Source organism: Hemicordylus capensis, chromosome 2, assembly GCF_027244095.1.
Source record: "Hemicordylus capensis ecotype Gifberg chromosome 2, rHemCap1.1.pri, whole genome shotgun sequence".
Classification (NCBI taxonomy): domain Eukaryota; kingdom Metazoa; phylum Chordata; class Lepidosauria; order Squamata; family Cordylidae; genus Hemicordylus; species Hemicordylus capensis.
This window is the reverse complement of record NC_069658.1, coordinates 225,413,712-225,428,315: the sequence shown is the minus strand read 5'-3', so window position 1 is coordinate 225,428,315 and position 14,604 is coordinate 225,413,712. Positions and strand designations below refer to the sequence as shown.

General features: G+C 52.5%; 1 protein-coding gene across 1 annotated transcript; it reads right to left on the bottom strand.

Annotated features, from left to right (window-relative positions):
• Positions 1–366: 366 nt before the first annotated feature.
• Positions 367–14,279, bottom strand: LOC128348104 (class II histocompatibility antigen, M beta 1 chain-like). Its single transcript, XM_053303665.1, has 6 exons — positions 13,929–14,279; positions 10,578–10,862; positions 9,654–9,935; positions 7,924–8,040; positions 7,727–7,762; positions 367–3,027 (listed from the first exon to the last, which is right to left on the bottom strand). Exons 1-6 carry the CDS (start codon positions 13,993–13,995, stop codon positions 3,023–3,025), a joined length of 792 nt encoding a protein of 263 aa, XP_053159640.1. The 5' UTR covers positions 13,996–14,279; the 3' UTR covers positions 367–3,022.
• Positions 14,280–14,604: the final 325 nt, after the last annotated feature.

The window sequence follows — 14,604 nt, the reverse complement described above, 5'->3', positions numbered from 1 at the left end:
GAGCTTAACCTGTTGAACTGCTGTTTGCTCCATGAGAATTAAAGGTATGGGATGTTGCCAGAAAAAGGAAGGAGAGCAGTTCTTAGGTATAGGGTAAAATCTCTGATGCTTCCAGTTGAGTGACTGACATGATAAAGCTTCCCCACCTCAGCCTTTTAACACTTGCAAAAATGTTTTGGAGGCAGAAACTCAGCAGGTAAATCCATATCACTCATCACCAGACTTGGAAGAACTTCACCTGTAAAAAAACAAATGAGCCAATCCAGAAAATCAAGCTAGGAACCTCAGGGCCATGGAAAGATATTCTGGACTCTTTTGGATCCCACCACATAGATGACCAAGAGTAAAAAACAATATCCAAGTTCATTTTATTTTCCAAAACAATTTTATTTATTCAGCATCTGCCAGTATGAACAGGGAATCAATGAAAACAAGATCTTTGCCGCCTGACCGTAATATCTCTCATTTCTCACTTTGACACATTTCACCTTTTTAAAATCTGGAGTAGTGGATAAGAGTGATGGACTAGAACCGGGGAAACCCGAGTTCAAATCCTCATTCAGCCATGAAACTCATTGGATGACTCTGGACCAGTCACGTATCTCTCAACCTAACCTACTTCACCATTAGGAGGATAAACATAACCATGTACACTGCTCTGGGCTCCTTGGAGGAGGAGGAGGATAAAAATGTAAAAACAATAATAATACAAATAAAATAAAAAGTTCTCTTCCATTTTAAACCTACAGCATTGCACCCCTGCCTCTGCGGGCATCATCCAGGTCCATGGTTTCATCTTAGATCCGTCATCTTCATCGCTTTTATCATCCTATTTAGCCTCACAACCCTGTGAAGTGGGTTTATTATATTATTTAAGGCTGCCTTTGACAGCTGCACAATAGACAGGAATCTCAACTGGTGAAGCCTCTCCCTGCACCAGTTGAATCTCTTCCACTTACAGGCTGTGGTCCAGGATTCCATCTGTTGTTCTATTCATCTTGTCCTCATTGAGGTGCCCAACCTGTGCCTGAGTTGTACCAATTCAGATGCATCTTGGGAATCACGTGCTGGGATGCTCCCCTGTACAATCCCCTGCATGCAGAAGGGATTTTCTTTTGCAGGGAGGAATTCTCCATCACGTGAGCCCCCTCAGCGCAGGTTGAAGTGATAAGTTCAAGAAACAGATTTACATCTCAAAGTGACAACCAAGCCAGATAAGCAGTTATATTTAAATCATGGAGGGAGCTCGAAGTTGCTTGAAATACTCAGAACTGAAGGATGGACAGGCACACAGGCAGACCAATATCCCATGCAAAATTTTCTGTTGGGTGGGACAGGGAGACATATAAGGAGGGGGTTCTCAAATTCGGGCCCCCAGATGTTGCTGGACTACAACTCCCATCATTCCCAGCTTTCAGCCATTGTGGCTGGGGATGATGGGAGCCATAGACCAATAACCTCTGGGGCGAGGACCCAAGCTTGTTATGGAATTCTTCTCTAAGGGGCATTAACACTGCATGGGGTGGGGGTGGGGGATGAGAAAATGGGCTCTGGGGTTTAATCCTGCCCAGAAGATAACCCACTGCTCAGGCTGGACGTCAATTGCCATCCCTTCCCCTGCAATCTAAACTGTATGAGGGCAAGCGATGGTTCCTTAGTGCAAGGGGAAGGTATTTTGCACATGCTCAGAGGCCTTGCTATATTCTTGCTTCACCAGTTCCAGGGCTCAGCCCCTATCATTAAAACACAGAATCGGAGAGCCAAATCCTACATTCCGAAGAATAAGGTAAGAATAACAGCCACCAGCTGCTCTGGGGCTGCATCCCTTCACCACCGAGTTTAAGAAATAAAACAAAGGAAGCTACTTCCCATCCTGGGAGCTCTCTCTTTCCAAAACCAAAGACATCTTGACATTCTGTCATGGACATCGTTTCTATAATTCTCCACCCCTCTTCCTAACGACTACACGCTGGTCCAATCAACTTGGGTTCAAACAGCCCTGATCCTGTCTTTTAAACAGAATCCTTTGCAATGACATGCAGAAGTTCAGTATCTATCTATCTGTCTATCTATCTACTTACTTACATTTATATCCTGCTCTTCCTCCAAGAAGCCCAGAGCGATGTACTACATACTTAAGTTTCTCCTCACAACAACCCTGTGAAGTAGGTTAGGCTGAGAGAGAAGTGACTGGCCCAGAGTCACCCAGCAAGTATCATGGCTGAATGGGGATTTGAACTCGGGATTAGCTTTTAAAGCAGCACCCCTTGTGGAAATCCATCCCCACTCGGAAAAAGACCAGACCCATTGCCCTGAAGATCCATATCTGGACCTAGATTCAAGGTGCCAGGTGGATTACTTCCTGCTTGCCTGAGTAAATGATGCATAATCTTTGTAGAAATATTTGACATTTATGAGGAGTGGTCATGGATCCCAAGAGATTTTTGCATCGCAAACCCCTGTGAAAGGCATAAGAGCAAGACAGGGCAGATTTTGTCAGGCGAGTTGGAAACCCTGAGTTCTGCCCATGTTCCATGGGGAAGGCAAGTTGGCTGTGCCTTCCTCCTGTGATATGAATCTGCAACCAAACGGTGCTCCTGCCCTCACATGTCTATGTTTAGTCCCCTGCTAACTGGGCAAAGAGGCGCCTTTTAAAAGTGGTGCTTCTCTTTATGGAGCAGGGGGAGAGCAACTGGCCCTGTCCATCCCAAGCACAGCATCCTTCCAGTGGCTGTTGCTGGGGTCTATCTTACATTTCTTTTTTAGATTTGTGAGCCCTTTAGGGAGAGGGAGCCATTTTATCAACTTATTTATATCTATGGAAACTGCTTTGGGAACTTTTGTTGAAAAGCAGTATATAAATATTTGTCATATTCATATTCTTTTGGTGCAAAGCCAGAGAACGATCCCGGGCTGGGAGGAGTGAGGGGCGGGGTCAGCCAATAATGGTGGGGGCAGTGGTGACCCGAGAGGGACAGTCAAGTTGCTTCTCCTCCAGTCTTCATGGCGCTGATGGGAGGATTCAGTCTGAGAAAGAAAGGAGGTCAACATGGTGAGGCAGGAAGAGGGCCAAGTGTGTGTGCGTCTCCCCCCCACCCCCGGCCTGTCCCTCTTTATTTCTCTTGCCCACTTCCTCCCCCTGCTCAACCCGAGAGGAATCCTGGCTCCCCCTTCCCATTTGCTGGCTTCCTTCTTCTTTCCCCTCAGAAACCTGTCCGGTGGGAACCCTCACTCCCAGAGGAGGAGATCTCCATTCCTGGCCATCAGGGTGAGCCCGGGGGGGGGGGGGGGGCTACGTGGTCATTCAGGGCGCCAAATCTTGCATTCAACGGCTGTGGTGGCTCTCGGAGGTAGCTGGGGCAGGAGGAGGGGCTTGTTAAGGAAGCAGATTATTTAAAACTAGCTTGACCGGCACAGAGCATCTGCAAGCTAGTATTGTATTGCTCTCCTCACCCCCTGCCACAGTCCCCTTGCCCCAGAGGCCTCCCCACCCTCATCTGAGCCCTAGATTCCTCCGCTCCTGCTCCTGCTCCTCCTCCTCGCAAGTCCGGAGAGACTCCCAACTGGAGCTCCAGAGCCACCCCCACCTGCAGCAGCAACGGAGTCGCCGCCACCGCCTCTGACTGGGCTCAATACTCACGCGGCTCTGCGTGCCAAGCATCATCTTAGCGCTCCATATAAATAGAAGATTGGGGAGGTGTCCTGCCACCGCCCCGCTCTGCCCGGAGTCTGCTCGGCCACGCGCCCTGCCCCTATTGCTCAGCTAGCTGACGCACATGCATGGTGGCCATTGGAGAGACCAGTCCTATTAAAAACATGGCCAGAAGGGTCTCCGTGCACACACACCAGCCAGTGGTATAGCAGGGGCATAAGGCTTGATAGGAAGGACTGACTATGACTTTGATGCCCCTCCACATTCCGTTAAAATTCTATTCTGTACTGTACAGAATATAATTCTATCAAATAATTCTAACAGAATATGGGAGGGAGCACCAAAGTCATACTTCTCCTAGGGCACCAAGCACCCCATTGCGGGCTGGCCTTGCCGGCTGTGCTCCCCATCCCCACCCCATCCCAGAGGTTCCCATTGTCTTCCGGATGCCATGCAAGATGCTGAGGCTGATTCCGAACACCCCAGGCCCAGCACGAAAGCCTGAAAGCAGCTAAGGACGCCTGCATCTGGCTTGTGCCTGGTGGATGGAGACTGCCCCAAACGCAGGCACCTATGCTTCTTTGAACACCAAAGTGGAGGTAAGCCGGGGCATAGGAACATAGGAAGCTGCCATATACTAAGTCAGACCATTGGTCTATCTAGCTCAGTATTGTCTACACAGACTGGCAGTGGCTTCTCCAGGGTTGCAGGCAGGAATCTCTCCCAGCCCTATCTTGGAGATGCTGCCAGGGAGGGAACTGGGAACCTTCTGCTCTTCCCAGAGCGGCTCCATCCTCTGAGGGGAATATCTTGCAGTGCTCACACATCAAGTCTCCCATTCATATGCAACCAGGGCAGCCCCTGCTTAGCTATGGGGGCAAGTCATGCTTGCTACCACAAGACCAGCTCTCCTCGAGAGAGAGCTGCACCAGGTCATCAGCAAAACAAGAGAGCCAGGCCTTCCCACCCAAAAGAGGCCTGCTTCCCAACATCCCTTGGTGTCCCTCATGCTCAGATCACCCTTTGAATTCCGCCGGTTTGTGGTGCTTGGGGGTCACTGAGAGAGGCTATGGTCTGGGCCGGAGTTCTTCATTGCAGGACCCAGGGGCCAATGGTGGCCCCCATCAACCCTACGCGCCATTCCTTCCTCATTGCTGATTGTGGCTGTGTGAAGCTTCCACTGGAACTGGATACTCTGCACAGTCTCCCTGGCACCATGTGGAGGTGACCATTCCCACTGTGCAGTGCTGCCCAGCTTCGGGGCCGGGGTCCTTTGAGAAAGGGAGCCCCTGCCCATCTTGGAAGGCATGTGCAGAGTGCTGGGAAGTGCTTGGAAGGCACACACAGAGTGTTTTCCTCCTAGAGCTCTAAAGAGAGGGATCCACCACTCTTAAAGCGATGCTCTCAGCACTGAGGAAAGTGCAGCACTGCATGAAGGTCAGTGCTGTAGGGAATGGCTCCCACATCGATGGGTGGTAGGGGTTTTTTTGCCCAAGTGATCCCTGCTTGGAAAACAGTAAACATCACTGGTCTAAACAGCTAAACAAACCCTGGAGGTCTGCTCAAGTCTAAGCTTGATCATGTTTCAGAATCACAGCAGCATAAGAAACCTGGAGACCAGCCACTGTGGTTGGGGATGATGGGAGTTGTAGTCCTGTTGGTGGGAGCAACCGCTGACAGGGGAAATGAAACTCTGCTGGGGCTGTGACAGCCCCGTTCTCGCCACTGGCCCCGCCCCCATGCGTCTGGCAGGGGGCGTGGCTTGGGGGCACTTGCTTCACTTGTGGGAAGAAACACCCAGGAGGTGGGAGGGGGCTGCTGGTCGGCCTTGGCCTGCCAGCCCCCCAACAAGCTCCCTATGTCCCCGGATATAGGCAATGGTTGGGGTCTTGGGTCTTGAGCCTGGCAATGAAACTGCACTGATGGTAAAACAGCAGTAGGGAGCGGGTAGGAGGGGCATAGCAAGGCCTTTGGGGGTCAGGGATGCTGTTGCTGGTGTGCTTCCTGAAGGCCTTTGGCTGACCATTGTTGGAAAGAGGATACTTGCTGGATGGGCTGTCCCTGGGCAGTTTCTGTAAGAACCGAAAGGACTAGATATATGCACACATGGTATGCATGCTGCTTACCATGAAGGCTGAGGATAGAACCTCCATGCACAGGCATGCTATACCCCTATACTAGGAGATTCCATTCTTAGCTGTCCTGATTAATGGCTGCTGATTGACACTCATGTTTGCCAGTCAAGGACAGGGACACCAGAGTCCCACCCCTCCGAATGGCTTAGGCCAGGGGTTCACAACCTTGAGTCACCGGATGTTGTTGGACTACAACTCCCATCCTCCTTTGCCCACTGTGGCCAGGGATGATGGGAATTGTAGTCAGGCTTATGCGGTACCACAGGACCATAGGAAACTGCTTTATATCAGGTCAGACCCTTGGTCCATCCAGCTCAATACAGTCCACACTGACTGGCAGTGGCTTCTCCAAGGTTCCAGGCAGGAGTCTTTCCCAGCCCTACCTGGAGATGCTACCAGAGATTGAACCTGGGACCTTCTGCATGCAAAGCAAACGGCCACAGTACGGCTTGCACACTGCTATCCTCTCCCTGCCCCACACTTTTGGGCTCCTGCAGTCAGTACAAAGAAACATAGGTAGCTGCATTATACTGAGTCAGTCGCTTGATTCATCTACTTCTGTATGGTCTACACTGACTGGCTGCAGCTCTCCATGGTTTCAAGCAGGAATCTTTCCCCCTCCCTACCTGCAGATGCAGCCAGGGAGTGAACCAAGTACTTTCTGTATGCAAAGCATGCATAGCTCTATCTTTGAGCTACGGCCTCATCTAATCTAGTACCCTGCTTCCAACAGGGGACAGCCCCAGGTACCTCCGGGAAAGGATGCCCATAGGGCACGAAAGCAATACCCTCTTCCCTGAGTGCCGCCCAGTCCTCTACATGTTTACTTGGAAGCAAGGCTTGCTATGTTCAATGGAGCTAACTCCTGGGTAAGTGTGCGGAGGCACACAGGCTAAAGCATGCAAGCCAAGTAAATGCCTCGATTCCAACGTTTGTCTTCATGTGATGTGGTGTTATTCAGAGGCTCAGAATCCAGGCTTTCTAAGTAAAAGAGGTGCAGGAGAGGAACACAGGAAGCTGCCTTATACTGAGTCAGACCCTTGGTCCATCTAGCTCAGTATGATTGGCGGCAGCTCTCCAAGGTTGCCAGCAGGAGTTTCTTCCCCAGCCCTACCTAGAGAGAGAACTGAACCTGGCACCTTCTGTATACAAGCAGATGCTCTTCCACTGAACGATGGCCCAATCTCCTAATACCTTACAGCCAGTGTTCCCTCTAAGGCAGGGTTTCTTAACCTTGGGCCCCCAGATGTTGTTGGACTACAACTCCCAGAATCCCCAGCCACAAAGGCCATGTCTGGGGATTCTGGGAGTTGTAGCCCAACAACATCTGGGGGCCCAAGGTTAAGAAACCCTGCTCTAAGGCATGTCCACACAGGCACATGCTCACAAGTGGTTTTTTGTGTGCGCTCAGTTAATTTTAGAGCCCGCTCAGGTTGAATCAGGGAGGCCCCACTCAATGCATGTGTGCACACACTGCCTGGATACTGCCGCCCAGAACAAAACTCATTCCGCATACAGATGAAAAAAATTAGAGAGAATACTGCTTACAGCACTCACATGTAGTCACCTATCCAAATGCAAACCAGGGCAGGCCCTGCTCAGCAAAGGGGACCATTCATGCTTACTACCACAAGGTGAGGCCAGGGGAGAAATGACTTGATTAGCAAGCCAGAGGTTGCCAGTTCGAATCCCTGCTGGTATGTTTCCCAGACTATGGGAAACACCTATATCAGGCAGCAGTGATATAGGAAGATGCTGAAAGGCATCCTCTCACACTGTGCGGGAGGAGGTAATGGTAAACCCCTCCTGTATTCTGCCAAAGACAACCACAGGGCTCTGTGGTCGCCAGGAGTCACTGACTCAACGGCACTCTTTACCTTTACCACAAGATGTGCGCTCCTCCTCAAGTGAGGAGGAGGAACAGGTGGATCAAACTTACCATTGGCATATGTGTCGCCATCAATGGGAACATAACCTGAGTGTGGGGAGAAGTAGAAGGTGGGTTAGGAAGATAAGTTTTCAGTCTTCCTCAAGGTTCCTCACCTCCCCACCCCAAGAGGGACCACCCCGTGACAATGATGCCATTCTTGGTGTATTATGGAGCACTTCTTCATTTGCAAAGCTCTGCAGTCTTACCTTCTGGGATCCGCTTCCTCCAACAGATGATTCCAGCTATGAGGAAAGCAACGCCCAAGAGCAGCACTGCCAGTGCAACGCCAACTCTCAGTCTGAGCTCCATAGGCACACCGGGCTCTGGGGGCAGGGAGAGGAAGAGAGAGAGCTATTAACAAAGGCCCCTACAAATTCTGAGCAGTCTTCCAACAGATCCCTTGGGGTATCTTCTGCACCAAGCCCGGGTCAAAAGGCACCTGCTGGAATATTCTTGGTGATTTGCAGGATCAGATCAGTTGGTGATCTGTCGGGGAGCAGACTCCCCCTGTGGACCAGCACCTTTGGAAGTGTTTGCAAAATGTTCTTAACTTTGGGAAAGGATGCCACCTGTACTCAGTCACTGAGGGAACTGCCCACTACCTCCTTTCTAGAGTGAGGAGTGGAGGGGCCTGAGCATGAAGGATCCCCAGTTCACAACTCGCCCAGTTCACAACCCGCCAAGAGCGGGTTTGGTCCCCGGTGCAAAAAAATTTTTGGGCTCCCTCCACAAGGCCTCCTCCTCCACTGTCACCGCTGTCATGAGGCTTCCTCTGCTGCTACTCTAAGAGCCCCCCACCGCTGCTGCCATCACCACAGGGCCGAACCACCGGTCGACGCGCTATTCAAACTGCACAGGTGCACTGGAGCGCCTCACAGTTCTCAAGGGCCGCTGGGCCAGACAGTCAGGCTCAGCGGCTGCTCCCGCTCCACTTACCACCGCCACAGGGGGGTGCTCAGCTCACCCCCCACCCACCAGCCACGCACAGGGCAGCTAGAATTAATTTAAAGATAACTAAAATAATTATCTCTATTTATCATTATCTTTATCACCCCGGGCCCCGTTCCAGACTGCTGGGTCCCGGTAGTTTGTACCGGCCTCCCCTCGCCTCTCATCGGCCCTGCCCAGAAGCCTTTCCTCCCGATCCCAGATATGTGAGGAGTCACTGCTTACTTGTGGGGTGAAGAAAAAGCACTCTACGCATGGCAGAGGTGCGCCATTATTTAATACTAGTGACTGTTAAGCCCGTTACATTAACGGGCGCTAGAAGAGTTGTGAACAGGGGAGCCGGCTGCGCGCCTGCGCCGGCTCAGTCCTCTCTCTGACTCGCTGGAGAGAGGACGTCCGTAGCAGCTCCTAGGCCGGTCAGGAGCACGTGGCCAGGCGTAACAGGAGCGGCTGCGCTGGGGGCTGTAGTGGCGGCGGAGGGCTCTTAAGGGCAGCCCCCTGCTTAGAGGCTGTGGGTGCGGCCTCCCTCAGCGATGCTGCGGACGCAGCATAATCGAGCGGCCGCTCCCGGGGGCTGTAGTGGTGGCGGAAGGCTCTTAAGCCCTGCCGCCGGGGATCCAGGGCGGCGAGCGGCCTCCCCACCACCGGAGTGGCTGCTCCGGGCGGTGCCAGAGACGCGGCCCAATCTGAGCGGCTGCTCTTGGGGGCTGTAGCGGCGGCGGCGGAGGGCTCTTAAACCCTGCCGCCGGGGATCCGAGCGGCCTCCTCACCAGTGGAGCGGCGCGCACGCCACGCATGCGCAGAACACCTGCAAGAGACACGGACGCAGGTACCTTAGGGTTTTATTATACAGGATGACTCCACATGCTCCATGGCTGAGTCCTCCTGACATGGCAAGAGCCAGCTCAGGGGAGGTTTTGCGATGGCCTCCCCTGGCCCCTCCAGGAGCCCAGCCCAGCCCAGCCCAGCCTCCCTCCCGCTCGCTCACCCCAGTTCTTGGTCATGGGCTCAGGAAGGCTTGCGTGAGTCACTTGGCAGGTGTAGGTATCTCCAACATGGGGGTTGACAGGCAAGGTGACCCGTGCCTGGTACGTCCAGTCGCCATTGCTGAAGTGCACTGGGGTGCCTGACCCATCCTTCACGGGGACCCCATTCTTCAGCCAGGAAATGGCCACCTCTTTGGGATAGAACCCCCACACGTTACAGGCCAGCATCATGGGTTCTGGGGTGTTCTGCGGGGTGACGGGGTAAATGCGGATCTTTGGGGGTGCTACGGAAAGCGAGACAAGATTCAATATTAACCTTTCCCGTGCTGCCAGGGGCTGATTTGATAGATGCCATCACTTGCCCTCAGGACCAAAATGGTCACTTGCCATCACTGCCCTTCTGCTGTCTTCATGGGACAAACAAGCCAGTCTCTACACAAAGGGATAAATCAATTCACTGTAGAATAACCTAAATAGTCAGTCAGGATTGCCTTTCCCATGTGAACCCTGTGATTATGTCCCCTCTGTCCCTGACCCACAATTCCAAGTGGCCCTAAATGAACAAAAGGGTCATGGTCTTACTTATTTTTCAGGAAAGGAGCCACCATATAGAAGGCCCCTCTCCCTGGTTGCTGCCCAGCTGTAGGGGAGATAATGACCTCCAGCAAGCAAAGAAGCACTAGGGACCAGTGTTCCCTCTATCAGGGATTCCCAGATGATGTTGACTACAACTCCCAGAATCCCCAGCTTCAGTGGCTTTTGCTTGGGGATTAATGGGAGTTGTAGTCAACAGCATCTGGGAATCCCTGTTAGAGGGAACACTGTTGGGGACCCCCCTGAAACAAGAAGCACCAAGCGCATGGGCCCATCACCCCTTCCCCAGGCCTGCTCCCTCCGATCTGAAAGGCTGTTCTCCCTTCACTCACTCAGCCTGGCACCGGTCTGCTTCCACAGGGGCTGGCTCTGCTGCTGGCAAGCCGTCCGCATCATGTCTCGCTGGTGAGGGGCACTTTGGCTCAGGAGTTCAGAGATGCGGACTGCAGTGTAGTTCCAGGGGTAGAAAGCGCCCAGGTCACACGGCAGGAACACCTGGTCCTCGTTGTCATAGCAGACGAAGGGGATCTTGTTGAAGGACAGAGTCCAGTTGGCCCAGAGCAGCTGGCTGTTTGCACCCAGGACGCAGTCCGTCTCCATGTGCAGGACGTAGTGATCTGAGGGGGACAAAGAGAGGAAGAGGATGAAGCTGGGGCTCTCTGCGGAATGATCAGGGCAGGAAATGACTTCCCTCCCATCAATACACACAAGGGATGTGCACAGACCTGTTCAGAGGCCCTTTTACCCCCGAAGTTTACAGTTCGAAGTTTGATGGTGACATCCGGTAAACGGCGGCATGGGGCGGCAGGCGCCCCAACGGGCTTTTACATACTCGCGTGTTGGTGGGGGGAATGCGGCGGGGGTGTGTGTGTGTAAGTGCAATCACCCCCACCCTTAAAGCCATCTTCACCCCCCGCCGTTGAACTGGCCCTCGCCAGTTCCGTGCATACCACTAATACATGACCCCAGTCACGGGGAGGCAAATGGAATTTGGCCTGCATTTGAAACAGCTTGACACATGATGGTGAGGTGGCAGGGGCCTGAACACCAGGGGGTGTGGAACACCTCCGGGAGGAAGTGGATGACCTCTTCCCCCCCACCTTGTGGGCTTCCCAGATGTGCCTGATTGGCCATCCTGCCTGAGGCAGGATGCTAGAATGGATGGGCCTTTGGCTGGATCCAGCAGGGCTTTTCTTATGTGAGCCCCACAAGAGTCTGGCTGCTGGATTAGGCCAAACTGGATCCCACTTTCCACCATGACTAATCAGCTGCCACTTTGCCCACAAACAGGGCAAAGAGGCCTCCTCTGCTGTTGCTCCCCACCACTGCCAGCAACTGGTATTCAGAGGTATACTGCCTCTGACACGGAGGTTCCATATACATCTATCAATCTTAGAACTGGACTTTGAGTCCTCCTCCTCCTCTTGTCCTTTCAAAATGTGGCCGTAATTGCATCCTGTGGCAGTGAGTTCCATATGCGTGAAGGTGAGTTTCTGGCTCCTGTCACTCCATTTCCTTGGATGGCAAACTCTGGGATTCTGGGAGAGGGAGGAAAAGCTCTCTCTGCTCATCCTCACTACAGCACGTATCATTTTAAAAGCAGTCACAAACTCTGTCCATACTCTATCCTCATTAGGAAAGAGCTCCAGCAGCCCCTGATCATCTGGGTCTCCTTCTTCTGCTCCTGCAGCTCCATAATATCCTTTTTGAGGTGCAGTGACCAGACCCGGACCCAGTACTGCGAATGTTGGCACACCATAGAAGTTCGTAAAAGCAATGTAGCTAATGTATTATGTTATATATTTATTAATCATACATATATACTACACATCTATATACATCTCTAGGCAGTGTACACAATCCAAATTACATTATAAAAACAAAAACAATTAACATGCTTTCACGGAATAAAAACCAATTAAAAACAATACACAGAGTGAAATAAAATAATTTCACAGGATAAAAACAAACAGTTTAAAATTAATTTTAATTTAAAGCCTGAGAAAACAGGTGTGTCTTAAGGGTCTTTTAAAAAGCTATCAGAGATGGAGAAGCTCTTATTTTGACAGGGAGTGCATTCCAAAGCACCAGGGCAGCTACAGAGAAGGCCTGCGGGAGAACCAACCGGACCTCCCCAGACGATCTTAATAGGTGGCAGGGTTCATGACAAAGGAGACGCTCTCTTAAATGCCCTGGACCCTAACCCTTATGGGCTTTATTGGTAATAACCAGCACTTTGTATTTCACTCGGAAACATGTCAGCAGCCAGTGCAATTCTGTCAGAATCTGTGTTATCTGACCCGATAATACTGGACCAGGAGAGCTGGTCTTGTGGTAGCAAGCATGAGTTGTCCCCCGAGCTAAACAGGGTCCACCCTGGTTGCATTCGGATGGGAGACCACAAGTGGGCACTGTAAGATATTCCCCTCAGAGGATGGAGCTGCTCTGGGAAGGGCAGAAGGTTTCAAATTCCCTACCTGGCTTCTCCAAGATAGGGCTAAGAGAGATTCCTGCCTACAACCTTAGAGATGTCGCTGCCAGCTAGATAGACCAATGGTCTGACTCAGTATACGGCAGCCAGCCAACCTGGCTGCAGCATTCTGTACCAGTTGTAGTTTCCGGACTACATACAAAGGCATCCCCACATAGAGTGCATTAAATAAAGAATTTGGTTTTACTTAACTAGTTAAAATTTTCAGCAGTTGCTTTTAACTTTAGTTACAAGCATGGTTAACTTCCAACTTTAAAAAAAAATTACTGTTGTTGTTTTGAAATTATATATACTGTACAGTATTTGAAACCCGGCTCTCCTGGAGTTTGTCCTGACTCAGCACTCTCTCTAGGACTCTGCATTATGGATAAGGATATTTCTGGATTGGAGCAACTCTAGGAGTTCTTGGAGAAACAAGAGTGGGGCCAGCCTTCCTATGGGACTGATCTCTCAGCCTCAGAGTTCCTTGACTGGCATTTCCGTGCCTTGCCAGTAATGCCACTTGCAGGAGAAGTCCACAGGACTGGGGCAGCGGCAGACAGAGGGGCTTGTTCCTCTCTCTGCTGCTGCAACCATGGGGGAGGTTGACCCCAAGAAGAGAAACAAGCAGCCAGGAACTAGTGTGAGTCTGGAAGGGTGCGGGGGGGGGGGAACCCTTCCGATGAGGGCCGAAACTTGGGACCCCTTGACTGACTGCTTGTGGACTTGTTGCTGGCCTCCTTTCCCTTGTACTTCTACCCAAGCCTGGCTCCTGTTCTCACCCCATCTCCCCTGTTCCCTAGCCCTGAGATTGGCTTCTCCGGGCTCCAGGGAGGGACAGGACAGAGCCTGTGTGGGATGCAGCAGGTCTCCCTGGAAAGCTACCCTCCTGTCCTGATCCCCAGCAGCCCAGGTGGGGAGAAACTCCTCTGAGCTCCTCGGGGTCGGGGGTGCAGGAAAAGCCCTCTACGCGTCCTCAGAGTCCCTGTGATGAAGACACTTCCGCGGGACTTGGCCTCAATTCAGGCTTGCCCTCTCAGGGTTGTTGTGAGGAGGATCGCGCGCGCACGAGAGAGGAAGGACTGCACGCCGCCCGGAAAGAGTCCCCGGCTCCCGCTTAGGAGGAAAGGCGGCCGGCAGGGGAAGAAGCCCGTTGGGCGGTCCTTTCGGCCGGACACCCACCCCACCCCGGTTCCCCTGCTGGAATCCTGACCTGGTGGCGGGGGACTCTGCGCCAGGCACAGTGGCCAAGCCAGCAGCAGCAGCCAGGTCGGCCTCATCCTGCCTTTGCGCTCCTGCTGCTGCACTCCTGTCCTGGATCCCAGACCTGCTTTGCAAACTTTTCCTTGCGTGGGGAGCGGCAGTCCAGAGCCGGAGCGGATTTCCCTCGATGATCCCAGATCCTGAAGTGGATCCCGGAAGCGGAGGAGCCCCTGCGCTGGAAAAAAAGAGAGAGAGAGAGAGAGAGAGAAAGGATTCTCACGGCACTTCTGCGACTGCTTCTGTAACTCCCTGCCGGGTACGGAGGGGTTGCAGTCGCTGTCGGCTGCACCCAGCCCGAAAGCCCCCTTTTCCAGCGGAGCCAATGAAGAGGCTGTCCGCCACCGCGTCATCAGTCGCCGGGAGAAGCGGACCCGGCCGGGAACCTCAGGAGGAAAGTGCGCTGGACGCGGAAGGCAGCAGGGTGAAGACGGTCCACTGGCAGGCAGGCAGGCAGGCCTCGCCTCGCCCTCCCTCGCCTGTTGCCTCCAGTGAGAGAGAGGGGAGGCAGGCAGGGAAGGAGTAGAACACAATGGCATGAATGGCCAAGAACAGCCTGTATGTAAATGGACGTGCAAGGACAGTATCTGTTAGGTCAGAAGGACCCAGTAAATGAATTGGTAATTTTA

Bases quoted from the DNA above. Each gene is read 5' to 3' on its own strand.
- LOC128348104 (XM_053303665.1), bottom strand. From the start codon at position 13,995: ATGAGGCCGACCTGGCTGCTGCTGCTGGCTTGGCCACTGTGCCTGGCG. The intron at 9,936-10,577 runs GTGAGTGAAGGG...CGCTTTCCGTAG, and splicing joins GCAGACCGGTGCCAGGCTGA to CACCCCCAAAGATCCGCATT. The intron at 7,763-7,923 runs GTAAGACTGCAG...CCCCACACTCAG, and splicing joins GAGGAAGCGGATCCCAGAAG to GTTATGTTCCCATTGATGGC.